The sequence below is a fragment of the Tenrec ecaudatus genome, chromosome 2, assembly GCF_050624435.1.
Source record: "Tenrec ecaudatus isolate mTenEca1 chromosome 2, mTenEca1.hap1, whole genome shotgun sequence".
In the NCBI taxonomy this organism is placed as follows: domain Eukaryota; kingdom Metazoa; phylum Chordata; class Mammalia; order Afrosoricida; family Tenrecidae; genus Tenrec; species Tenrec ecaudatus.
The window spans coordinates 2,177,750-2,204,501 of record NC_134531.1 but is presented as its reverse complement, the minus strand read 5'-3'; the positions used below and the strand labels follow the sequence as shown (position 1 = coordinate 2,204,501).

General features: G+C 56.4%; 1 protein-coding gene and 1 pseudogene across 2 annotated transcripts in view; both read right to left on the bottom strand.

Annotated features, from left to right (window-relative positions):
• Positions 1–364: 364 nt before the first annotated feature.
• LOC142439190 (conserved oligomeric Golgi complex subunit 6-like) lies at positions 365–5,299 on the bottom strand (annotated as a pseudogene).
• MARCHF6 (membrane associated ring-CH-type finger 6) overlaps positions 5,204–26,752 on the bottom strand; it is a 49,590-nt gene continuing 28,041 nt past the window's right edge. The window contains exons 5-26 of one of the 2 annotated variants that reach the window (XM_075540823.1): positions 24,647–24,719; positions 23,124–23,292; positions 22,401–22,605; positions 21,404–21,465; positions 20,878–20,910; positions 20,159–20,210; positions 19,307–19,365; positions 18,502–18,582; positions 18,274–18,342; positions 18,108–18,182; positions 17,504–17,638; positions 16,529–16,648; positions 16,304–16,404; positions 16,078–16,215; positions 15,189–15,387; positions 13,807–13,876; positions 12,016–12,197; positions 11,152–11,286; positions 9,272–9,361; positions 8,825–8,957; positions 6,394–6,529; positions 5,204–6,017 (exon numbers count right to left, since the gene is read on the bottom strand). In XM_075540823.1, the coding sequence (XP_075396938.1) occupies positions 5,927–6,017; positions 6,394–6,529; positions 8,825–8,957; positions 9,272–9,361; positions 11,152–11,286; positions 12,016–12,197; positions 13,807–13,876; positions 15,189–15,387; positions 16,078–16,215; positions 16,304–16,404; positions 16,529–16,648; positions 17,504–17,638; positions 18,108–18,182; positions 18,274–18,342; positions 18,502–18,582; positions 19,307–19,365; positions 20,159–20,210; positions 20,878–20,910; positions 21,404–21,465; positions 22,401–22,605; positions 23,124–23,292; positions 24,647–24,719 (2,408 nt within the window). In that variant the 3' untranslated portion in view covers positions 5,204–5,926. The remainder of the gene's footprint in view (positions 6,018–6,393; positions 6,530–8,824; positions 8,958–9,271; positions 9,362–11,151; positions 11,287–12,015; positions 12,198–13,806; positions 13,877–15,188; positions 15,388–16,077; positions 16,216–16,303; positions 16,405–16,528; positions 16,649–17,503; positions 17,639–18,107; positions 18,183–18,273; positions 18,343–18,501; positions 18,583–19,306; positions 19,366–20,158; positions 20,211–20,877; positions 20,911–21,403; positions 21,466–22,400; positions 22,606–23,123; positions 23,293–24,646; positions 24,720–26,752) is intronic. The other variant, XM_075540824.1, reaches the window with a different exon arrangement.

Below are 26,752 nucleotides of genomic sequence, written 5' to 3'. Positions count from 1 at the left end.
AGGTGTCTGGCGACCCTCCCTGGGTTTGAAGTCAGGGTCCCGTATCGGGGCTCCGGGTCAGCGTGTCCCTCCCCGGGCTTGGGCTCCCGGTGGGGCTCGGGTTAGCGACCCGTTGGGGTCCGGGTCCGTCAGTGTGCCTGGAGGGGCGCTCGGGGACGGCTCACCGCCTCCTTCTCCAGTTTAGTGGGGAATATGGACCAACGGCCCCTTGGACGACACCCCAAAGCTGCCAGCGACAGCGCCCACTATTGTTTCTCATCGGTATCCAGGCAACCAGGACGCGCGAGGGCCCCACCCCCAGCGCCGCGCGCTCCTGAGACTTTGCGCAGGCGCATCGGCGCAGTGGAGGCGGAGCCGCGTACGCTCACACGCTCTGCGCGGGCCGAGAGGCGGTGGGTAGGGCGCGCGGGGTCCGCGTCTGACTGGCATGCCGGACCTCCCGGGCTCCAGCCGGCTGAAAGTGCGCACACGCGGGCACCAAGGGTACCCCAGACGCACCCGCCGAGTGCATATTTCATGCCCATAACCCCGTGCACACGAACCGAGCGCACACCCACGTTCACCCCCCCATCAGTCGCGCACAGCAAGTCCCCAACCGCACATCCCCCAGTGCGCGACCCGCTAAATGAACACCCATGTGCACACCAAATACGCCCAATTGCACACCGTCTTACTTTGTTAGCTACTCCATGTAAATAACCCCGACGGGTCCTGCACCATCTTCACCATCGTGGTTAAGGGGGAGCCATGCGGGTATCAGACTAGAGACCTAGAACTGGGACATCGGAAGCTTTGTGTTGAGCTTAAACTCAGCCCTGGGTCTGCAGAAGGCCAGGGGTGACAAGGAGGAGGACTTGAAGCACTTGCTGATTAAGGATCGCAGCCTTCCGTGTGGATTAAGATTCAATGTAAAGAGGCCAACAGGTAACATCATGGTTAAAGGCGACAAGGTTGAAATTGTTGCAGATTGTCCCTCATTAATGTTGTGCCTTCATGATGTTTACGATTTAAAGGCTCTCCGCAAATTGTATTTCAAGCTTGAAGTGTCTTGTATGCAAGTCCCCAAGGTACAATAAAGTGACAGATGAAGGGTGACAGTAATAAGGGGGCATAAACAATCTAAGCCCAAGCCCACTGAAGTCAAGTTGGCCTTAACTCACAGTGACCCTACCGGGCAGAAGAGAATTTCCTTTTGGGGTACCAAGGGCTCAAGTAGAAAGAAAATGTTTTTAAAATGATGGCAATTGTATGTATAAATGTGCCTGATAAAATTGATGTATGGATTGCTGTAAGAGCTCCCAGTAAAACGATTTTTTTTAGAAAGTATTTAAATAGAGGCTCTCCTGTCCTCTCTGCCTGCTCTGTGCGTGGACCTGGCCGGTGAGATCATGGCCGTCCAGGAGCGCCATCCTTGTTAGAAACTTCGCACCGTGAGAGCCAAGTGGAGGAAGAAGAGAGTGCACAAGAGAAGGATGAGGCGGAGGTCCAAGTAAACCAACGGTGTGCACCCACAGAAGCCACAGCTACAGGAAGACGTCGTGCCCGCACCCGGGACACTGGAACAAGTTGCACGCTACCCTCTATGGACCTAGGATTAATCAATCTCCATAAACAACGGAGAGACCCACCTTGCTCACCTAACCAGTCCAATTTTTCTTTGCATTATTTTGTTGGGGTTCATACAGCTTAATCACGGTCTATGCATCTATCCATTATGTCAAACACATCTGTACATTTGTTGCCATCATTTAAAAATATTTTCTACTTGAAAACAATTTTTTTGAAATAACTAGATCTTTTTTATATTATAGGCTTGTTAAATTTTTCTACATCAGTCTGTGTTAACTTGGGTAGGTAATGCATTTCTAGAAATTTATTCATTTTTTCTGGATTCTCAAATTTGTGGGAATATGTATTTCTTCACAACACTGTGATTAAAAAAAACTGTTGGTTCTGTTGTAATGTCACCCATTTAATTTCTTCTTCATGATACTTGCTTTTTCTCCTTTTTGGGTAAGGTTTGCCAGTGGTTTATCGATCTTTTCAACACACCAACTTGCCTTGATTTTTTTGAAAAAATATTTTTGCTCTAATCTTTAAAAATTTGAAGTAAAGAGACCTTTATTGGGTCATATCCTAAGAAATACTCATTTTTATTAGGTATTGTGATTTGTTAGTATTGTAAAAAAAAAAAAAAGCCTCTCGTACTATTTCCCCCCAGACATTTATCCTCCAGAAACATGGAGATGGCGAGTGCTGCAGAGGTGGGGAGCAGAGACCTGAGACTTGCTGGCCCTAGGTAGGGAGCAGCCCCACCTCAGCTCCACATAGGTTACGTTATTTACATATCATCATGACCAGATCAAAGATATTATTGGGGCTTACCACCTCAATATACAAATAAAACTTTAGCCATCAAGTTTTCCAAGTTAAGGCGGACTATAGACCAGACACTGGTCAGTGCTTTAGGGATAGACCTTTTTTTTGCTAACCCAATTAAACCAGATGGTCAGGAGAGAAGTGCCTGCACTTTGTTGTGGCAGGCAATGCCCAATGTTCCCCGGGTCACGGCAGCGTGCGACTCACTGCAGGCTCTGCAGAGCAGGTCGGTAGGTTGTTTTGTGATCTGCTCTCTGTGGCCTCAGGAGGAAATTCAGTTGTGGAAGGAACAGACTGGGCCGCCAGGTAACCATCCAACTGAACCACTGCAGCCTTCAGGGTCACGGAATCTAGGTCGGACAAATTAGCTAGAGTCCTGTTCAGGTTTATGTTGCTGTACAACAGGATAGGCGTAGCTCAAATCTGCTCTAGTTAAAAAATGAGAGGATTGCTCATTTTTAAGTGTCCAAATAGGCTTCCATCTGAAACTAGCAGAGAGCTCAAAGCTCATGTTGTCTTCATGATACACAGCAAACAGATCATGAAAGTAGTCATGTCAGTTGTGCTTAGGTTGCTGGCTGATACAGTGCCCGTCTGGAGGGGACCAAAGACACACAATAAAACCTGCACAAAATCAGCTGGGCCAGAACTCAATGGCATCACTGAAGAATCATGAGATGCCGAAACTCACACAATGCGAGTGTCTGATTTAGTATAGAACTTGGCCCAAGGTCAGGTGGAGGGAGTTCAACCTTGTCCATGGATTTACTTCCACGAAGACTCAAGCTCAGCAAATGCATTTCTTCAACGGCAGTCAGCAAGGTGCTTGCACTATTCCCAACAATGCCACTACTTGTATGGTGGTAAAATCTGAAGAGTGAGAACTTTTATATAATAAAACTGCTCTAGGCTCAGCGACTACTGCTTGCTCAATTCGAAGCTTTGGGGGCCTGCACACACCCTCAGTGACAGGCCCAACACGTTTTTGAATAGCGCCCTCAACACCTGGTGTGGTTACAAGCTCGAAAAGGGCTTCGAGATGTTCCTTTCCGGAAGCAGCAGTGCGATGGAGCCAAGCTAGCCTATCTCCAACATACCTCAAAGGGCCACGGGAGTGCACTTCAGTGGGTCGGTCACGCAGGGCGTCCCGGGAGGTCAGTATTGGGGACATGTCACATGAGCCTTGTGCCAATGCTCCGCATTCACTTGGAGTCCATCAGGCAAGTCTTTCATCAGCTGCTTCTTGAAACAGGCCATCAGCTCCATTGTGGATCCTTTCACAATCCCAGTGCTTTGAAAAACCCCTCAGTAGCAGGCCCTACTGGGAAGACCCATTTCCTCCGGAGTCTGCTGGAACTGGATAAGGAGGCATCTGCAGCGTGTGTTCTGATCTCTCGACCTTTTCACTATTATTAACTCCTGAGTCAGTTCTTCTGCAGTCTATAAACTACTTGTCCTATCTCAACAAGTTGCTCATTGTGTGGACATCTTCGTTGATGCTTTAAAGTTCCTCTTTCACTTCTTTGAAAACGTGTATAAGTTCCTGATTCATGGGTAGGCTTCTGCATTCAATATTCCCACGTAAATTTCTTCAAGTTCACAAACTAACTTAAACAGAACAAGTTCAAAGTTACTTGAGAGCTTTCCAGCATCTCCTTGTTGTTCAGCCGCGTCTCTAGGATCTTAGGAGCTTCAGGGACACCAGGTTGGTGGTCTGCCCCGACGTCCTGCTGGCCCCATTAGGCTGTTGGCAGACCCAATGGGGACAGCGGCGACTACTTCTCGGATGGCCTTGGACATAGCATCCCGTATCACCCACCACTGCAGGGCCACCACCTCAACTCACAGAGGGATCTGTGCTGGCAGGGCCTGGCACTGTTCTTTCTTGCTCTGATCTTTCCTATGTTCTTGTGTCTCAGGGTTTGTTTTGCTGGTCTTGTTCCAGTTGTTGTAGTTGATGTGTTGAGGCATTTAATTCTCTCTTCCTTGTGGCTGCTTATTTTGAAATAGCTTCAAGAAAATAGGAAGCCCCACTGGTGAGAAAAAGGCCAGGATACGGACGAATTTTATCCCAACAGCACCATACACCGGCTCGTTCTTCCAGGGAGCAAGGTTTGTCTCAGGGCAATTTTGTTGGAAACTTCATCCCGTCCACCCTCCAGCCCTGATCTTGCTCCTCCAGACTTCTTTCTGGTCCTAAAATTCAAAGACAATATAAAAGGAACACAACTGAAGTCCCTGGGGGGAGTCCAAATCACCGTTTTCACGAGGCCTAAATTCAGCAGCACAGAATTCTTCCGAGAACTGTGAGGAAGAGGGGGACGTCAACCTCGAGGAAGAGCAGCGGGCTCCACACACTGGCCTCTCTGGTCCTTCAGGGCACACTCTGCCTCTTCCTGGACCTGTGGACAGTGCTGAAGGTTGCCAGTGCAGCCCTGGGTCCTGCGCCAGCTTGCTTCCTTCCTTCCTCTAGGGCTGCTCTAGGGAGGAGAGCTGGCATGCACCACCACCAGAAGGCCTTGACTCTGGCCGCTGCCCTGGCATTGCCCCAAACCCTTCCCAAGTTGTCTCTGATTGGAACACTCTATGTAAAGTCTCTGATGGCTACTGGTCTTCCCCTGCTATGGACACTGCCAGGCTCCACCCTCACGCTGTGCGTGGAAGACTGGGACCCGCACACCTTCTGTCCCCAGTGCTCGGAGTCTCGAGCTGGGAGCGCTGGTCCTCAGTGTCTGGTCCACTGAAAGGTGCAACAGTTTCCCATGCTCCCCCCAACTCCCTCCTACCCCCCAAGCCTCACCCTGCACAGACGAAATGGAGAAGGTTTGATTTGCAGCTTTATTCTGTAAACGAAAGCTTTGGAAACGTTGGGATTCACAGATGGCACACCATGATGCGTGGCCAGCAGGCCAGCCGCCATCACGGCACAGTGACCCTGTAGGATTTCTGGCTACTGCTGCCCAAGGGAGAAAGGCAGCGGGGGAGGGGCACCGATGACCTTGCCCCGGACGGCTCTTTCTTCTAAGCGTGAACGCGCCCCAACAAGCAAGGAACCCGACTCCCAATGCTGATCACAGGAATATCAAATTATCAAAATCAAAAATAATTTCCTCACCTAGCACAAGACACTATACAGTATTACAAACACGACACATGGAAAACATCAGGCAGTAGAAAATGTACAACAACTTTGGTGTTATACAAAACAACTTCCCGACACTGGCGGTGACGTGCGGCTGAGGACGCCGCTCCCCCACACGCTGCTTGGCACGCTCCTGTCAAGATCACAGCAGGTCCATGTAAAGTGACACTGGGTTTAATAAATTAATAGACACTGTTGGGGGTGCACGCCGGCTGCGCCGCGCTGGTCCCGGAGGCCCTAGCTGGCACCCACAGCTGCAGAGTGGTGTCCAGGTGAGGGGGCGCAGAGGCCGCTCCTCAGGCTGAGAGGGCTTGGCGAGCACGTACAACTGCCATCGCAGGTCTCCAAGGGGAGCAGTCCACAGGAGAGGGCACAGAGAGGCCGGGGCAGGAACTGGGACGGTACTTATTCCTGTGAGGACAGTGGTGGGGGCGCCGAGGTGCCCGGCTTGCCTGACTTCCGCTCATAGTTCACGAGGCGCTGACCCACAAGGTACCTGGGGGACAGACAGTGGGGATGGGTTTAATGCAGGCACGCCCGAGGGGCAGGCGGGCGGGGGCTCTGGGCTAAGGCAGGCCAATCATCCAGGGTGTGGGAGGCAGGAAGTGCAGATCCAAGTCCGGGGAGTCTGGTTACCAATGTGTGTGGGGGAGTGGGTGTGTGAGGGTGAGGGTCTCCTGGGCGAGGCAGTGTCTCAAGGTCACACGCCCACCCCCCTTCCTCCCCCATGTGCAACCCTGCAGGCAGAACAGATGCTCCCCAGGGTTCTCCAAGCGGCCATGCTATCCCCCCCCCACTTCCCAGGGGCGGCGGGTGGGTGTGTGAACCTCCAGCCTTCAGGTTGAGCCCCTCTCCTTGGGGAGAGGACTTACTTGTCGTTTTTAATGTGCTCGTAGAGGCGCTTGAACTGGCGGACCTGGAAGGACAGGATGCCCGCCAGGACGGCGACCATCAGCAGGAAGGGGTAGATGCGCCGCTGCACCAGGTTCTGCATCTCCTCCGTGACACCTGCAGGGACGAGGGCTCAGCAGGACGGGGTCTGCACATGCCCACCGCAGTGGAGAGTGGTGCTAGCAGGGGCACAGTGAGGGGCGGGGCGGGAGCGCAGGCATGTGCAGGCATGGAGGAAACTGTGTGGACACGCGCTGTCCTACTAACAGAGCCCATGCACTGCCGTCCAGTCAGAGGATGCGGAGGGAACGTCTTCCTCCGAGCTTCCACCTGGATGGCTTCAGTGAGGAAAACAAAATGCCCACACCTGGACCCAGAGACAACATCAAGATAAACGGGAAAAGGATCCACGATTCCAAGGATTCAGTCTTGCTCGTGTCGACAGAAGGTGCTGCAGGTAAGGACTCAAAGGCAAATATAAACATGGCAACAGCGGAGAGGGCGCTTCCACACGGAAGTGACGTCATTATCAATGTGAGGCAGCATGTGAATAGAGAGACCCTGATCCAACATGCGCCTTGCCAGGGAAGCACTGAGAACAGTCTTGTTCCCCTTACAATGCGTGAAATCCAACACCCCAGGGTCTTCTTACTTGAAATAATGTCCCAATGCCATAAAGCCAGATAAGAAAATCCTAAATTGGGGGGGGGGTGTTGTTACAGTGGGGAGTGGGGGTGAAAGGGAGGCGATGTCAAGGAATCTAGGAAGAGAAATAATGTTTGGAAACATTGTGGTAGCAACTGTACAATTCTGCAAGATGTGATTGAACTATGGGATGATATATATATATATTAAGTCCCAATTAATCATAAATTTAAATAACTGAAACGACATGTTGCACAGGATAAGTCTGTTGCATGCGACATCTGTGAAGTGTTTAAAAGCAAGGATGTCACCTGGAGGTCTAAGGTGCACCTGACCCAAGCCCACTGCCTCCTGTGTGCATGCAAGCTGGGTCCTGAACACAGGAGACAGAAGAATCCAGCGTGCATCTGAACTGCGGTGCAGGGGGAGAGTAATCCCAGTGCCAGGGCCTGCCATGACAACCAGCCCATCGGTCTTGGGAGAAGTACAGCCAGAATGTTCCTTAGAAGCAAGGAGGGTTGTCAGGAAACGTGTTGGACGTGTTGTCACAGGAGACCAGCTCCTGGAGAAGGACAGCGTGCTTGGTGAAGTGGAGGGGCAGAGACAGAGAAGGCGGCCCTGGACAAGGTGCACTGACACTGTGGCTGCCACCCTGGGCTCAATGTTAAGCATAGTGGTGAGGATGGTGCTGGAACCGACTCAGCGGCACCCAACAACAACGGGGACAGAGAAGTCCCCCTGGTCACGGCTGGGGCTATGCAGTAGATTACTGTACTTGCTGTCTGTGGGTTGTACACCAGTTCAACTGGCTAATGTGGGACACTTTCAACAGCAACGACAGCACAGAGCAGTTGCTGAGGCGGCGGAGCACAACTGGACACCTCCTGAGACCTGGTTCTTTGTTTTGGAGCTTTAGGGTCCTGGCTACCTCCCACTTAAAGGGCGTCATCATGTGTTCAGTGCAGGTGATCATCACAGCCAGCCCAACCCCTAATCCCGTGCCAGGGGAGAAGCTAGCAAGCAGGCACCAGTCACCAGGCGGCACCCCCTCGGGCAGGAAGGAGTGGAGGCATGGCTGACTGCCCCATGAACGTGGCCTCCTGGGCCACGAGCGCAGAACTGGACAGTGCCTGGTCACCACTACTCAACAATCTCATCGATCCCACGAAGAATCCTATCAAGAGGGGGAATGCATAGCATGCTCCAGCTCTCCTGGCTTCCACACTTTGGGGAGTCACGGAGGGCAGCTGAACCCCTGAATGATTGCTCGGAGATGGTCTTCAGCCCGTGAACCAGAAATGTCCCCGGAAGCCTTCCTAGTGACCAAGCCACAGTGTACTTTGACTAGTCAGAAAGGTCTCTTTGAGGGCTGACACTGCCCACAACAACCCGAGAGGTCCAGCCGAGAGTGGGCGATGGAAGGACGTCTCAGACAAGAAGGGGGAGAATAGGTGCCGACCTCCAAGGCTGGCACCAATGCCACTCTATGTGTAGACAGAGGATGAATTGGTGCATATTTTGCCATGTATGTTCTCAAAAAGAATAAATAAAATTTAAAGGAAAAAAAATCAAAACCTTCTTTACAGAAGTCTAGATAATCAACCAACCTGACAACTGAGTAACGGGCCTTTTCCCCGGGCACTTTTTTAACTCCCCTCCCATTTTCAGAAAATCCTGTTTTGGCTGGATTTGCACCATCGATAAGGAATGGCACAGCAGCCTGAGACATGGGGACCTCGCGGGCCACCCCCCGCGCAGTGGCCTCACCAAGCAGTGGCACGACGCCCGCTGCGATGACGTAGGGCACACACAGGGAGAGCAGAAGCACACAGATGACAGGGGCTGCCAGCTTGCGGATGATGTAGTGCAGGTCGATGTTGCGGATGCCGTTGGCGTACACCTGCATATTGGGGAGAGCCGTCAGAGCCAGGGCACTGGGCGAGGCCTGCAGGGCCCACGCCTGCAAGGCACATTCTGGACCAGCAGCCTCTTGGGTGTGGTGCTGCAAGCCTAGAGAGCGCACCCCAGGGACTTGGGCTGCAGCCTGCCTCTGCTTCGCACGAGGCTCTCAATGGGAAGCGACTGGCTAAGTTTCACCCAGACTTGGGGGGCTGAGTGCAATCCCCAGGGCACCAGGCAAGGCGCCTGTTCTAAGAGGCGTAGGAGGAACTGGAAAAGCTCCCCCAGGCCACCTGGCCCACCCGAGTGTCCTACCTGCTCAATGACTGTCTTCAGCCACCACTGAGGGCCCATGAGGGTGATGGCTGCGATGATCTTGGCATGCAGGACCCCCAGCGCCCAGTCCTGGAGAGCAGAAATATCCAGAGGGCAGTTTGTGGCAGGGATACCCCGGTCCAGAGGCACGCGCTCTCCTCACTCCCTCGTCTCTAACAGGCTTGGCAGGATCCAGGACAATGCTAGTGGGGGCAATCTGGGGATGTCCTTCCACTGTTCTAGCACAGGTCTCGCTCAGCAAAGCAAAGGGGCAGCCAATGTCCTCAAAATGCATAAATCCCTACAGCTTAGCAACAGAAGGACACCTAATATATAAATGGGAAAAGGACTTAAACAGGGTTTTTACTGAAAATGATATTGAAATGGTCAACAAACACATGATCAGCAACTTGACAAAACAAACAGATAGCCCTCGAGTGGATTCTGAGTCACAGTGAGCCCCCAGGACAGAGCAGAGATGTCCCTGTGGGTTTCCCAGGCTGTAGCTCTTCAGGGGAGTGAGGGCTCACCTCTTCCCCATCAGACTTAGAGTAAGCATGCTCTACTGTGTGCCACACCCGGCGAGCCTCAAAAGCACCCCGCTGAGCGCATAGGACAAATGGTACGTGACCTCACTGGTATGAAATCAGCACATGGAAGAAAGCAAAGGAGCCTGATGGCTGCGGGCAGTGAGTCCCTGATGGGCCGTAGTGCAGAATGACTGGAAGGGCAGAACTGTACACACGCACACATCTTCACAGCAGGAAAAGTTCTTGTATGGGAAATGTGTGAATATTTGGAGGACTGGGTCCTGGCTGAGCTCTGGACTAGCACAGCAGCAGCTAACTGGGCCGGCGGGCAGCTCGTGAAGCTCCACTGTCCTCACATGCCCAGAGCCTGTGTCCAGGCTCCATCGTACCCCTGCCTCCTGTGCCCCTCATGCTCCACCCTGACATGGGGACATCACCCCACCCCACCCCTCCCTACCTCCACCAATGCCATCTCTGAATGCAAATCGGATCTGAAAACAGACAGCCCACTTATCCCTCAGAGCCCCTGCTTGCCTGGGTTCTATCCTGCACGTGAGCCCGGAACCAGCAGGGGGAAGGAGCTCCTGTGTGAGGCCTTTCAAAGAGCCACTGAGAGCTTTCCCCCAGCCCGAGTTTCCACCCAAGGGCCTGCAGCTCTCCACAATCACTTGGTTTGATAGCTTCTGTTTGGTCTGGAACTGCAGCCAGCTGATTGACTGGCATGCACTAAACCAAAGACCCCACCGCAGCATGATATACAAATGGGGGTGGGGTGGGGTGGGGTGGGGTGGGTGTGTCACCCCTAGCATTGGTAAGTTCATGATCCTGGTAGAGGGCTGTTATCTTGGAAGCGACAAGGAGTGTCTGTAGGCAGCCCGCTCTACAGAGCTTTCAGACAGGAAGCAGACGAACGGAGAGAAGCAAGGGAGGAGAGGAGGCAAGGAACCTGCTGACAAGCTGGTACGTTGAAGACAGCGAGGGCTCCAACGGGCCTGCAGCAGGCCAGGTCTGACGTGACAGACAGCAGGACTGAGAGGGTCATGCTACACTGAAGGAGACTTAGCCTGCGGGCTTCCTGATCCTGATCGTGAGTGGTGCAGGCCTCACCCCGAGAAACCCGTGCAGTCTGGGAGCCCTGTGTGGCCAGTGCAACCACCATGCCCAGGAGAGAAACAGAGTGTGGGGCGTGGCAGCTGGTGTCGTAACTGGTAGAGAGGCCAGCCAGGCATTAGAGGCCTGATGCTGGTCCTGATCCCCAGAAGGTGGACAGGACCTACTGCTACCGCTGCCTGGGTGTGAGAGCCATCAGGGACTTGTCCAGACCCAACCTGCATGCACACATGTACTTACCTGCCAGGGGTAAAAGAGAGGGGTCTGGTCCAAGGGGACCCTCAAGGGAGCAACGATGACCAGCTCGAACAGGAGCCCCAGGAGGAGGGGGACGACGCCCGCCAGCAACACCGCAACGACCAGGGTCTTCATGATCTGCTGGGGCAGGAGGCCTGTCAATAGCGCACTTGCAGCCAAACTTGAGCCCCTTGAGCTCCCATCCCCCGAGACTCAAAATGGTGTTTCTATGGCTGTGGCTGCAGAGACTCAGAGTCTCACCAAGGCCTGAACCCCCATGTGTCACAGGGTCACCACATGGCACCTCCCACCAGGGCCTGGACAAGCTGTCTGGGGGCCCTCACTTTGACTCACTGTCTGCAGGGTAGCCACCAGCACAGGGAAGGACAGTGACCACAGGTCTGGGCAGATAGCCACCCTCGGCGTGGCCTGGTCCCTGCACCTCATAGCCACCTCCCTTCTTAAGAGGCACTTCCGTAAGCTCAGGTCTTTCACTAACAAGAGACCAACAAGAAGGCACACCACTGGCCTCTGTCCCCCGACTGCAAGCAGGCGCCTCATTTTCTAAGCTGCTGTAGACACCGGCCTCCCTCTGTGCGGGACCGACAATAACAGCCGGCTGCCTCCTTGTGACCCTGGTACCAGGCAGGTGGTACACTTGCAGTGATGTCATACAAAAGCGGACACTTACATTTTAACCAGGAGACGCTGAGTCATTTTTCTTCTGAAAGGGGGGTGGGGCCAAGTAAGTTTGGGGATCTATAGCCTAGATGCTCATGGGCCACGGGAACCAGGGTCGACACACCAGGGACTAGGGCTGACACCAAGAAGGGCAGGGGCCAGCCAACACGAGGGAGCGAAGCCTACCATGAGAGACCACTCCTTGACCTTCTGGAAGATCACTCTGCGCCCCTGCGGTGTCCATGCCAGCAGCACGGTCACGGCCCTGATGGTCAGCCAGCAGACATAGAGGCCGCATGCCGCTGTGTAGAGCTCGTGAATCTTGGCAGTCCCCGTCCAGAAGGACATCAGCCAGCGGCCAGCAAACACTGGAAGCAGAAGGCGGCGGGCGATGAGGCGTGCGGCGGGGAGACCCGGCGCTGGTCACATCGAGGAGCGACCCACGTCACAGAGAGCCCTGCCTTCTCAGGACCGTTTCTGGAGAACGGTTTCTTTAAATCAGCCGCAGCTCACAGCCAGGACACACCATCGTCACTTTCCTTGGGGCAAAAGTTAGAGCAACTGAGCATGCTGGGCTTCAGCGGCATGGCTGTGAGCACTCAGGGTCGCCTCTGGGAGCTCGTGACCGTGGCCATGTCCTCCTGCGTCACACCCACAGCCGGTGCTGCTCTGTCAGGTACCGAGGGGACTCCCAGGCAGCTCAGTCGAGGGGTGCTTCTGAACCAGCCGGTCCACTGGGCTGTGGGGGACACTCACACACAGCACAGGCCCCTGCCTCCCCGGTCAGATGGGAGCTGACATCTACATGGGGAGAGGTGCACAGCTCCACTGGCAAGTCGCGGCGTGGCGACCACAGGCCTCTGCAGCTCATCACACTGATTCAGCTAAGTGTGGAGTCTGCTTCAGAAGACACGAGAGTGGCACAGGAAGTGAGCTTACTGCAATGATGCGTGAAGGCATCAGTCAGCAGATAACTCTGGTAGCAAATAAAGGCACAGACAAGTCTCCCCGTCTGCCCCGAATGTAACGCTGAGAGGCGAGTTTAGACTTTAGTTTGCCTGTGCATGGGGGTGGGGTGGGGGCATCTATGAAGGGGCTCCGGGTCCCAGCCATGCTGAACACCCGGGCTCACCATTAGATGGCAGTCAGCACTTCATAGGTCTCTAAGCTACTCACTGCCAAATTCAGGTTCCAGATCCAAGTTTCCTTCTTTCCTGAACTTGTTATTCCTGATAGAAACTCAAATGAAGATGGAAGCTAACGCTGGCGAAGTGTCTACAGTCCAGAAACTGTATGTGTGTGTGCCACAGAAGGCCCTTGGCGGGGGCTGGACTCATCCTCGTCACAGCGGGACATTAGGGGCAGTGCTCAAGAGCCAAACGGCAACATCGGCTCATCACCCCCCGGTCTCCACGTGGTTAGGAAATACTCTATTTGCTCGGACCCTCCCTTGAAATCACCCTTCCATTCCCCACTTGGGGAGGGAGCGCAAGTGACCGACACAGCATGAAAGCCCCCACTGCCATGCTCTGGGAACAGCCAGCCCCTCAGTGACATGGCACCGTGACTCCAACTCTGGGCAAGGTCAGGGCTGCTGGCTGCCCTGGCCCTGGACACCACCTGTGTCACTGTCCTCTGCTCTCCCCGGAGGGAGGCAGGTGTGGCATCCGTCCATGCCTCTTGGTAGTGTGATGGGGAAAGACGGTTTGGAGTGAGGCTGCCAACAACTGGTCAGGACAAGGGTCAGGGTCCCTGGCCAGTCTGAGGGTGAAAGACATCAACTCCGCAGGGAGGGCAAACATGTCTGAGGCGACAGGGTGACTCAGTACAGTGCCTGGGGACACAAGCCAGTGACATCTGACTCGGTCCTTTCTGTTCCCAACAGGGTGGTGAGCCCAAGATGGTGCGAGAGCCCCCGTGTGGGCAAAATGGAACGGGAAGGGAGTGGAATGGGTGCGGACCTCGGAGGGCACCTACCTGGGAGCGTGAGGCAGACGAGGCTGGCGAGCAGCAGGGTCACGCACATGCAGACAATCAGCAGGAAGATCTGCGGGGCAGGAGGGGCGTCATCACGTGTCTGTCTACCCACTCAACCCCTTGGGCAGCCACCTGTCCCTCCTGGTCACGTGGGAAGGCCATGTGGAGGAGAAGGTGCCTGGAACCTAGGTCCGAAGGAAGAAGCACCCGCCAAGCCCAGTGCACTAGGAGGGACCAGCACGTGTGTGTTTGCACAGGCACGGAGCCGCTTCTGAGAAGCAGCCAACAGCTCTGGAGAAGCAGCACGCTCTCAGCCCCAGGTCTCCCAAGTATTTTCTTCCCAGAGCAATCAAAGCCAAGTCACAGACAGACAGACAAGTGAGCCTTTATCAACATCTTGAAAACAAGGGAACAAAGATGGCACTGACCTCGTGACTAAGATCTAACTGCCTCTGGGACCTCAGCCAGTGCCCACCGTGTGCTGCCCCCCACCCCCAGATTGTGGCTGAGGAAGTGGAGTGGGCACCTGGTGGGGGCAGCACCAGGGGTGCAGGTGGAAAGGGGACAGGGCTCTGGGAGGGAAACAAGGGCTGTCATCACCGGGAGCTTTGAAGGTAACCAGCTGAGGTGGCTAGTTTCCTCCTGACCCTGGGCTTTGGAGTGTGGGAGAGAAGGGGGGGAGGCACGAAGGGGACAGGGAAAGGAAAGGGGCCAGGTTCTGCCCCCATGGCCATCAAGAAGAGCCAGGAGCTGAGTGTGTCCTTTGGATGTGGAGTTCCTATCCCATGAGACAGTCTAACAGAGGCCGCCTGCGACCAGCAGGCAGGCCAGGAGCACCCAGCCAGAGTGGGAGAGCCCCGCCTTTTGCTCAGGTGTCTTGGTGCAGTGGGGGGCCTGCAGGCACTTGTGAATGGAGTGGGGGCCGTGAGCAGGTGGGGTATAGCTAGAGCAGCCTATCCTATGGAGCCTGGCGTGAGCATCTGCTCTGGGTGCAGACTCATCTGGGGTCTGAGGCTACTGCAGCACATCCTGGGGCCCAGTCGAGGAGAGGAGGGAGGGGCAGAAATGTGTGTGTTGGGGGGGGTCAGCCTCGGAGGAAAGCAGATCTGGCTGATGCTGGTCTTCACTCTCTTGCCTCTTGAAGCAAACAGGGGTCTGATCTGAGGGGCAGGTGGAGTCCACCCACATTCCTGTGGCAAGCTCTGGTGCCCAGGCCACCAGGGGAGGTGGCAGAGGATGGGGGCCAGCAGTGGAGGGAGGAGGCCTCACCGTGTGAGCAGCTCACTCATGGGGCTGTGGTCCCTGGGTAGCAGGGGTACAAGGGGCCAGCTAGCTCGGGACCGAGCACGCTCAAGACTCCCGGTGACGGCAGGCAGACCTACCCTGAGTGGGAAGTTGAGGGGCCGACGGTAGGGCTGGAAGCCGACGGGCCCGCCTTGCTGCAGGATGGCCTGATGGGCAGCGTGCAGCCCCTCCCCGCCCACGGGGACGGCGTTGTTGTTGCGCGCGTGCTGGTTCCCCGGTGGGTTGGCACTGTGCTCACTCTCCTCCTGGTCCCCCAGCAGGTAGGAGTGCAGATCCCTGTGTGGGGCAACAGGGGAGGCTACTCCATGTGCCTGCAGTGCTGACCCGGGGGCACAAGGCAAGAACTGCATGCGGGCAGGTCTCGGCTGGCACAAAGGCTTCCAAGAGAGCCGTACAACCGGTGACATAGTGGTTATGTACTGGGCTGCCAATCGAGGTCAGAAGTTTGAAACTGCCAGCGACTCCATGGGAGGAAGACAGGCAGAGTCACGGTCTCAGAAGGACACAAGCAGTTCCAGCCTGTCCTCTAAAGCTGCCAGGACCCCCCAGAACAACTGTCTCCTTGATGGGATTCGGTCAGTGCCAGGGAGGGTAAATGGACGCCCCACCCCCACGCCCCAGACGGCTACCCCGCAGAGCCAGCCAGATACTTGGCCAGATGGACAACGGAACAGTCAGACACACAAGAGGCTACCACTCCATAGAAAGGGTAGCTTTTAACTCATATGAGGAGGGTGCAGCTGGGCAGGTGCACGAGGGCAGCTGGTCAGCACAGGGGCGGCCCGGAGAGGGAGAGCAGCGTTCCAGGGCCACATCCTGCAGCCGCGGACACAGTCCTCCGTGACAAGGGCCGCAGATGCCAACTCTCCACCAAGTGGCAGGCTTTTCTTCCCTCCTGCCTGTGCCCGGGATCGGTGGGCAGTGGCAGGACTCCCTGTGGGGTGGGCAGTGGGCTGTGACACTTACAATGAGTGGCCAGCGGCGACGGTCCAGGCCCGCACGAGGCCCTTGAGCCACTGCCGGGTGTGGCCCTGCTCCAGCAGTGCCGGCAGGATCACCTGCAGCAGCAGCAGCTCCAGCGACAGCTCGCTCACGGGGGCGTCACTAGGGTCAACCCCGACACAGAAGGTGAGCTGGTGTGCAGAGCCTCCCTCCCTGGGCACACATGCTCTCGCTGGGCGGGGCCGCGCACCTGTACAGCATGACGTTGTAGGGCAGGAAGCGGGGCAGCAGGCTCTTGATGATGCGTACGGGCAGCCAGAGCATCAGCAGCACAATGGAGCCAAAGACAATCTGTGTGCATAGGGGTGGGGGTGGAGAGGGGGAGAGACAGACGACATGAGACATGGGTGAGCCCCCTCCTCCATACTCTAAGTCCAAGGTCCCTGGGAATAAAGGCCTCTGGATGGCCGCTCACCACGGACAGGATGAACCTGCGCAGATGCCGGTGGATGGGCAGGTGGATCATCTCCTGTACCGGGTTGAAGTCCGGGTCATTCAGGTTCCTCAGAAACCAAAGGACCCCGGGCCGCAGCACCTGCAGGAGGGAGGGCACGCCATGGACACGTCAGGTTCCACGCAGGCCCTGGACGAGGAGTGTGGACACAGTGTGAAAGGACTGCCTGCAGACACTCGACACTGAGAACAGGGCCCAGAGAGCCCACGGGGTTTCCTGGGGACAGAGGAGTCCTCAGGAGGGGAGCACATAGCCCAGGCCCAGTGTGCAGGGCTTCCCGAGGCAAGAGACTGACTCAGAGAGTGCCTTTCCCAAGTAATTAGACTCCGAGGCAGTCTGACTCGGTCCCTGGATGGCAGGCCACCCAGAGAGATCTGATTATAGTCTTCGCGCTCCACAGTGCAGTGCCCTGGACAGAGAGACCCTTGTGCCCAGCTCTTCAGCCTTTGGCTCCCAGGAGCCAAGCGGCGGTCTGCTCAGGACATCCCCTTGACCAGAGGTGAGGGGTTATGGGGTATGGGTGACTGAGCCCCCAAGGACCCAGTAGAAATCACCTTCCTGCCCACAGCCACACCACTCCACTGGCCAACCGAGAGGCTGCAGTGCATGGCCTCCAGGGTTCACCCTCACCCTCACCCATGCCCGGGCCTTGCTCTGAGGTGAAGGGCTCTCCTTGGGGGCGGGGGGTGACTTGCATCTGAAATGTCTACAGCATCTAGGAGGCTCAGCAAGGCTCCGAGATCCTACATCGGGCTCGGCATCATCTGACTCTTAACTTGGGACTTGAGTTAGCAGCCTATCATCTCACCCCTGGGAGCTCATTGCTCTTCCTGCCTGCCTCCCACTGTCTGCTCGGTGTCCAATCCAAGGCAGTGCGCAGCCATCGAGCCACACTGCCTCTCAGCAGGCCTGGCGGCAAGGACACATGGGACCCACCTCTCTGAGCAGCAGAATGAAGGAGGCAAAGTAGAACACGTAGACCATGCCCACCAGCCAGTGCAGGAACATGGTGGTGCCAGGCGCCGACTGGAAGCTCAGTTCCCGGTCCTTCAGGGTGGCATCAAACATTTCCTGGGCAAAGATGGAGACAGAGCTGGAGAGAGGTGGCCCGCCTGCCTCCAGCGAGGCACAGACAATAGGCCAGTCTCGGAGGCCAGGAGAAAAGAGCTGCCCAGGGATGGCTTGAGAGAGCCAGATGTGGGCCACCGAAGCCCTGAGTGCAGCTGGTCGGAGGACCCCTGGCAGCTACTAAAGGCCTCAGGGATCCTGAGCGCCTGGTGAACATGGGCACTGGTTTCTTAGGGAAGTGGTCCTAGCAGTTGGGGCACCCTACATACATGGTCACTGTCAAATTTCTGAGAAGCCACAAAGGAAAACAATTCCCCAGTGACTCCAGTCCAGAGAGTCCATACCAGGAGTGTCTGCAGCAGCAGCAGCACCGACCACCCCAGGCTGTGATGCTCAGAGAGGGCACATGGCGAAGAGCCCCTGCTTACCGCCCCGGCCAGGCCCTTGGCCCCTGCCCCCACTACCAGCTCACCAGGGAGCAGATGTCCAGCCACCAGCCACAGATGAGCGGGAACACGCCGATCTCTACCACCACCAGCAGCGAGACCTGGCAGAGAGCAAGTGTGTTAGCAGGGCAGGGCACCTTTGGGTGGATGGGTGGGCGGGCAGGGCTCACAGGACTGCCCACCATGAGTTACCTTGACCACAATGTAGCAGACGCCCAACAAGCGGCGGGACCGGTGAAACTTCACCAGAGTTGCCAAGCCCTAGGTTGCTGGTCAAGGAAAGCTGCACGGGACAGATTCAGGACACGGGAGGGGCGCCAGTGGTCACTCAGCAGTGACGTGCCCCCCCGCCCACTGGACAGATACCTCCTCACTGGGCACCAAGAAGACGTGGCAGCACGTGGGCTCGTTAAAGGATACATGGCAGATAATCAGGGTGATCGCCAAGAGGATGTACCCCACGATGGTGGTGATCAGACCCTCGAAGTGAGACGCCTGGACCTGTGGCCGTGAGAGACACACCACATCTCACCCACCAGCCCGTGCGGCCGCCCAGCGAGTCTCTGAGAAAGCACTGCCTGACCCCCCGGCTCTGGGAGGAGGGCCGAGGGGCCCGAGTGCTGGCAGGTCTGAGTCCCAGGCCTCGCTCCCATAGCAAAGGCTGGAAAGCTGGCAGCCCGCAGATGGGTGCCTTCCCGTTCAGCCCCTCCCTCCTCTGCCCACCCCCACCCGCCGCCACGGGAAGGATGAAGACTGAAGCAAAGCCAGGACTCGAGGATCCTTCCCTTTCTGGCCCAGGATTTAGCAGAGTGGCGCTTTCAGTATGTGTGGTACTGAATGAATGTGGCTCCAAGTGAAACTGGAAACCTTACAGGAAATTCTTCAGATAAGAGTGATTTCATTTGTTTGCAAAATACATTCAGGGTCTTCAGTGATGTTTAAATTGACAGTGCTGGTTCTTCCGTCTTGAGTTTGCCAAGCCCTGCTCTAGGGCCCGAAGGGGGTGGTGGCAGGGAATTGGCAAGTTAGGCATATGCTGAGCAAACACTGGGGCAGCCCTGAGGAGAGGCTGTCAGCCTCACGGGCAGATCGCTGTGAGGGACCCCACTTGGTGGGGCTGCTAGAAGCAGGACGCGGGCAGTGTGGCCTGGCCCTTGCTAGTCTGTGTGGACAGGGCTGAGGGGAAGGCACACGGGGAGGCAGAGGTGTGCAGCACCCTACTTACGTGCTCTTCGAATCCCAGACCAACCAGGGAGAAGTGACCAATGTGGTAAGGACAAAAGGCTGTAAGGGAAGAGCCAAGGGCAACCTCAATGCCACGCCCAGGGCACCAGGCAGGCTCTAGGAGGGGCAGTCCTCTCCGTGGGCACAGTCAGTGTGAGATGTGCAAGCAGCAGGTGCAGGAGCACCCCCAGGGAACGCATTGACAGCACCAACAGCAGCTCCAGCTCGTCACACACACACCCCTCCATGTCTGCACCCCTGGGGGGCAAGCAGCACACCAGGACACACTGACAGCAACGGGGAAGAAGCTGGGCGCCATGCTCGCCAAACCCTGAGCAGAGGAGGCTGACCCATGGGCTGAGGTCAGGCAGCGTGATTGCGGCAGTGACAGGCACGCCCACTGCCAACGGTGGAGGGAGAACACGCTGAGCGAGAGCACCAGGGCAGGTAGACTCTGAACAGCTGAAGCTCAGGGTGGGGAGGGCTGACTGAGCTGCACACAAGTCCTGCCCAGCATGTGCACAAAGCTGAGGTGGCCCTGGAGGGACGGGGTCAAGCCAGGACCTCAGAACCAAGGTGCAGCTACAGGAAGCACAGGGATGGGACGGCAGTTTAGTCAGGTATCCTAGGTATGTCACGTCCATGTGTGAGGGTGTCAGCGTGAAGCTTCTAGTGCGAGGGCAGAGTCAAAGTAACTTAGGATAGTCAGTGCGTGGGTCTGGGCTCCCCAAGCAGGATTCCCACGGAATCTGCTACCGCTTCCAATGTTCCCACGGGCGACCGACACTGCCCTGACCAGCCTGTGCCAGGGCTCCTGGAGACTGAGGTGCACACAGGACACATCACCACTTACCAAACACGAGGATGAATAGCGTGTTCAGAGACACCACCCAGAAGACGTGTTCCTGCAAGAGAAGGAGGGGAACTCAGCCAGGGGTCTGCATGGCCCCCTGCAGCCAGCTGACCAACGCCCCTTGCCTGACTAGAAGGTGGGCCGCTCTGAAGGTTTGGCCGAGAAATGATGAGGAGCTTCCCCCGTGGGGATTCCTCAAGCTCATCCTAAGGAAACTCAAGCTCACCCCCCTGAAACAGTCCCTTCAGAAGCACTACAGATTTCCAGAAATGCTGGCTGCTTCCACTGAAACCAGCAACTCCAGATGGCTCCAAAGGGAGAGAGGTGAAAGCAGGGAGCTGAGGGACCATGCGCAGGGGCCGCCAGGGGACAATCCCTGGGTGGGGAGCCTGGGTGCCGAGGGCAGTGTCTGCTCCATCTTGGAGCAGCTCCCAGGCACTCACCCCTTTCGAAAGGAGATAAGGGCCCTTCATGGCTATCAGCGGGGAAACCTAACTTTCTTTTAAAAACTGCAAGTATCTAATGATAGTGTCCTCTTTACACAGAGCTCGCTTCTCCAAAACATCTAATACTCAAAGAGACTTACTTCAACATACTGTGTAACCAAACACTAAAGGGCACTGACCACACACCAAGGTGGCGACAAGCAGGGCACATGTGAAGGCCCCCTGCCATCAAGGCTGAGAGTCAGCTCTGCTGCCAAGAGGACGGCCACTTACCAGGAATACCAGCGACCCATCGAGTCCCAGCATCTACAAGAAGACAGGGTAATGAGGGCTGTGGGACGGGCAGACGGTGTTCGATGCTCATTGCGGCTCTGGGCTGCCGCTTCCCCATGCCTCACACCCTGCCCAGGGATGTCCAGCAGGATGGGGTCAGAGGTGGTTTGTGGAAGCCTCATATACCAAATCTCTAGCTCTAGGGCCCACAATTACAAGGAGGTCTATCTTGGGCTCCATGGGGGCCAGTTGAGGCTCAGGACAGAAGGGGGTAATGTGGTAGGGAGAGTGCCCTGACCGACTAGAACACGGAGCTGGCCCTGCAGCTGGGAAGCCCACGGTGTCAGGAGAGCCAACCCCGCTCAGGTCAGATGACAGAGGCCGGGGCCCAGTCCTGCTCACATCCTTACCACGCCCTGCACACACAGAGGCACAGCAGGAATCAAGTTTTAGTCGCCATACACCCAGTCTGAGAAAGCTGTGTGGGTGCAGTGGGAAGGGGGCCCACACTAGGACCCTGACTCACCCTCTCCCATGTGAGCTCCTCGGCAGCACGGTCCCACTCCAGGGCATTCCAGTTCATGTCGTCTGCAGATATGTGGGGAGTGAAAAGGAGGGGGGATGGTGTTCAGAGGGATGTGTCTGAGACCCCTACGTGGAGCCTCAGGTCCTGCTGGGGAGTGAGAGCCTGTTCCATTTCTCATTCTGCCTCCATGCTTGCCAGACAACGAGGAAGAAAACCGGTGGCCGAGGGGTAACTGGTATGCTAGAATGTGGACGAGCAGAACTGGGGGATGGGGTGGTGGTGCCAGCAGCTCCCAAGAAGCCAGGGAAGCAGGAGGCATGTTAAATGGGCGGGGGGTGGGGACAATGTGTGGTCCATGTATTCCTCAGCAGCACCCTCCCTGTCAGTGACCCCCCCACCCTCTCACTGGACCCCACCACCTAAATATGCGCAAACACCCCCTCTCACTGGACCCCACACCCAGAATGTATGCACACTGGACCTCATTTCTCACTAGACCCCACACTCTGAACATGTGCCTGGCATCCCACATCTCCACTGGACCTCCCACCCGGAAGGCGACCTGCTTATCCCAGTATAGGCTGCAGGGCCAACAGCACCAGGAGAGCCCAGCCCCCAGCAGTGCACCCTGGACCTGCAGCCACGAGGGGCAGGTGCAGGGTGGCTGGAACCATTCTGGGTCTGAGTCGGAGCCAGAGTCTCATGGCAACGTGTTGTCGACACCTCCAAAAGTCCTCTGAGATGGTCAACGTTGCTGACTCGACAGACAGAGGGAAGCCACAGGAGCTATCCACTTTCCAGCACTTCCCGAGACAGTGGGCCTTCCAGTCAACAGTCCTGTCACACCAATCTGTGCAAGCAGGAGCCGCACACAAAAATGTCCCCCACCCCGAAGGATGCTCCCTGTGGTCATGCACATGCTTCAAAGTCAAGGACACCCAGCCAGTGGGCCTGGTCCCCTTCTAGCCAAAGCAAGGCGGGTACGCGGCAGCCTCACCAGGGGCCCCGTTGTTGGCCTCGGCGGCGTCCTCCACACCAGCATCGTCTTCCTCCTCGTCTCCCTCCTCTTCAGCCTGCCCATCCTGAGCATCAGGGTTCTCCCCCACCACCGCGTTATCAGCGGGTGGGTTGGCTGGCTGATCAGGGGCAGCACCGTTCTCAGCTCCATTCCCTCCTGCTGGCGCCTGGAAAGGCAGAAGGGCCTGGAAGTTTAGAGGACTTGTCTCAGTGCATCGAAGGACACCTTCTCTAAAAGAGGCTCAGTCTCTCAGAGCCCTCCTGGGGGGGGGGGCACTCATGGGAAGGGGGACCTAAGAGTACCCATGTGCCAAGCTGACCACCTTGCACTCGGCGCTGTAACCCTTCACAGACACAGTGAGGACCAGCTGACTGTCCATGCCTGGTTCAGCAGGAAAGCATGGCCCCCAGGGCCTCCCTCAGACCACACTGAAGGTGTGTGCTTATGGAGAATGTAGGGGCAGGGCCCTCCTGCCTGCGGAGAGCCTGGTGGGCAGCTTGCTTACATACTGGGCATTTAAGGACACACACCATGGGGCCTGCTTCTCCCACTTGGAAGCCGCCCAAAGGGGCTATCCATGAGAAGAAACAGCCTCATCAGGGTGTGAGTCTCCCCAGAAAACTCCGCCCAAGAATGGTCCTTTAGGCTTTTCACACTTCCTGTCATCTCCTGCCCCCCTCTTGCCCCAAGGGGCGGCATCACCTCGTGCTGCTGGTGCCCCGCAGCGTTGAAGGGGGGTGCTGCGTGTTCCAGCCAGATGGGAGCACCGCCGTGGACAATCTGCTCACGCAGCCACACCAGGCTGATGAAGGCGCAGAGCGTGCAGGTGACCACAAAGCAGCCCTGTAGGCAGTCGGCCAGCAGGTTCTCCCTGGGGAGAGAAGGCTCAGCATCAGGGTCCCTCGCTCAGCGTGTGGCACAGGGCAGGCGCTGGACTCGCCAGGAACCTGCCCCGCTGAGGGAAACCACTCCCGCACAGCAGCAGCGCGGCCATCGGCCATGAGAGCCCAGCGGCATCCTGCCCTCCTGCAGGTTTCATCCAGCCTGCTCGCTCCCAGCAGCCGGCCCTTTGCTCTCCCTTGCCGGCATACCCAGGATGCAGGATAACATGAGACTCCTGGCAGCTTTTGGAAAAGCCAGCACTGCAGGGGGTGGCTCCTTTGCTTCTTCCAGGGAATCCCGGGCTGGGTCCCCTTGGGAGACACTGGCCTCTGGCTCCAGACTCTCTGGACCCGGGTGGCTGGGCCTGACCACTGCACGCCCCTCCCCTCGAGCCTGCAGCTCCCTCTCTTCACTTTCTAGAGACTGACGACCTCTGTCGGAAGGGAGGCCACAGTGTCCAACCCAGGTTGACCCGCCAGAGTGGTTATGGCGATGCAAACTGCACCATGCAGATTCAGTGCACGGCACCCTCGTTGGGAAACTGCAGCCTGTACCCCACCCCCGTGACACTGGGCTCCTGGGGTGTTCACAGCAGGCTAGCACCTGCAGGGGCATTTCTAAGGTGTGTGTGCCTCATGACAGAGACAGCACACATGGTAGCTGTCCTCTCCCACTGACCCTGCTCTGGTGCTCTGCAGAGATGGCTAAGCTAAAGGCCTGGAACCAGTACCGGAAGTGGCCTCCTGCTGGCCTGTCCACTCCACCCAGAAGTGGCCCAGGCTCCCAGAGGAAGGACACACTTAACACCCTCTGAGGTCAGTCCTGGCTGGCACCGGTGCTCAACTCAAGGGACCGTCTCACTCCAAACACAACGAGATCAAGGCACACTAGCCCAAGGCAACCTTCAATGCAGTGTTCCATCTCGGCTACCCTCAACTGTCAGGGGCAGATGGAACACCGACCAGCGGTTTGTTAGACCGGCCCCAACACAGGGACACTATGTGGCTGGGAACCCCTCTGCTGTCCTGACACAGGTCCCTGACAAGAGCTCCCTCCGGCTGGTGGGTGGGCGATCAGGTCTGGTGACGCACTCACATCGGGAAAGGACACTGGTGCCAAGTCCTCCCGAGAAACGCAACCATGAGACTTATGTCAAATTCAGAGTCTTAAAGCATTTAAAACATCCCTTTGAGTTCCCATGTCCACGCAGTAACAGCCTGCTGCAGGGCTCGGATCCACCACCCACCCCTGTAAATACATCCTTGCTCAGGGGCATCCACTCTGTCCAGGGCAGCTGGGTAGAGAAGCTGGGAAAGGCCACAGATGGCGCGCAGGGTACTCACGTGGACAGCATATCGAGTGGCAGGGTCAGCAGGGAGCTCACAGAGCCAGTGAACAAGCACTTGTAGATTCGGCCTGCACGAGAGAGGGGGAAGAGGTCACTGTGCTCGCCAGGGGCTGCGTGGCAGGGAAGGAAGGAAGGGGGCTGGGGGCTAGCATTTGGCTTTTGCAAGTCTGACTGTCAAAGTGCTAACCCTTAAAATGCATGGTGGAGCCTAAATAACATCAGCAAATAGTGGTGAACACATATTCCATGAATTGTAAGGATTAGGTTCTAAAGAACTTTTACTTGTTTTTAAATCGAATGAGCTTAAGATTCATGTGGAGGGAAAAACTGGCCTCAACTAACCCTCCCACAGGATGAGAGGGAGGAGTTTGGGGACCAAGAACCCTCCAGACACCCAGACCTTGTCCCAAGGATGAGGATGTCCTGGCAGGAGGCGTGCATGCAGGGAGCTCTTGGCCCCTGCCACCGAGACACGGTCCTGCACCCCTAGAGGCCTGCCCAACAGGTGCATCACTGAGAACCTGTCCCAGTGGGGGGCGGGGCGGGGATAAGCTCTAGGACTCTGCTGGGCACCCAGGTGGCAGCTGCCTCGAGGGTCTCATGACTGCACAGCCACCTGGAAGCAGCTAGCGACATCCTCTACCCAGCTCTGGGGGATCCCAGGGCGTCTGCATGGAGTTGAGAAAGGGGGTGGGGGGCAGGGCGTCACATCTTTCATCCTAACCTATAGGGCAGTCTCAAAGCCAGCCCTGTGACTTAAGGTAAGGTAAGGGTCCTAGAGTCTCGGCTGACCTAGAGGCTCTGGCGGGCGTCCTGGCTGGCCACGCTGTGTTTGAGCTTGGTTCATTGCCACATGTGGACCCCAGGCTTGGCCCCAGAGCCACCTTTGACCTGTGTGCAGCACGCCTCCCTGAAGGGCACAACAGCACCAGGCAGCGCAGCAGACCATGAGCTGTGTCCTGCCTGTGTGACTGAGGCTACGTGGGGAGTTTGAACTGGTAGCCGGCGGGGCAAGTCCTGCCACTCTGCCAGCTCTCCTGCTACCTCCCATCTCCATCATCCCCTTGCCTTCTGGAACTTCCGGGCAGACAGCTGCTACCCTTACAGAGGCAACTTAGCCCCTCGGTCACAGCTGGGGAGCCCCAGGGCTCTCTCCTGCACTGAATGGCCTCAGTATAATTTGATTCCCACTTCCAGGGGTGCACCGAGCTGAGCTGATTTTAGTTTCCGAGTCAAATCAACTAGCTTGGGGCGGGAAGGGGTGGTGGTGGTGGAAGTCTGTGCTTTCACCAGACTGGCCTATGGGCCGCCTACCCACCTCCAGCCTTCCAGACAATGGTGAGCCCAGGAGGAGCCAGCAGCCAGGGGGGTGCTCATGGAAGCCAAGCCCTGCAGCCACACAGAGCACTCACCGCCACAAGGGGGGTATGAGTGTCTTCAGGGCTGGGGGTGAAGCTCTAGAACCCATGGGGGATAGACCATGTTCTTCCGCATAGTGCTTTCCTTTGCCCTGCTCTTCCGCTCCTTCCTGTACTACTGCGCTGCCAGCGCCTGGCTCTGTGGCTCTCCTTCAAGGAAGCGGACCTATTGCAACAGTGGTTCGCAACCTTCCTAATACTGCAGTTCCTCATGTGGTGGTGACCCCCCAACCACAAAATTATTTTCGTTGCTACTTCATAACTGTAATTTTATTATTGTTATGATTCATAATCTAAAGATCTGATATGTAAGATATATTTTCATTGTTACAAATTGAACACAATAAAGGCATAGTGATTCATCACAAAAACAATATGTAATTATAGATTGTGAAATATTTATTTCTAATGACAAATCAGTGGAATGTTGTCTTGAAGCCTGGTGTGTAGCATGGGGAACAGTCTTCATGCCCGGTACTCCTATGTGGGCGGATCTGCAAGTGGGCGGATCCGCCTGGAGTTGGATAAAGGAGCGGTGTCTCGGTTCCTAAGACCACTGGAAATATGTGTTTTCCGATGGTCTTAGAGGGGTTGAGACCCACAAGTTGAGAACCACTGTATTAAAAGGATCTGCGGACGTGGGTGCTGCTTTGTTTACAGTGAGGCTTTCCCGAGTGACTAAC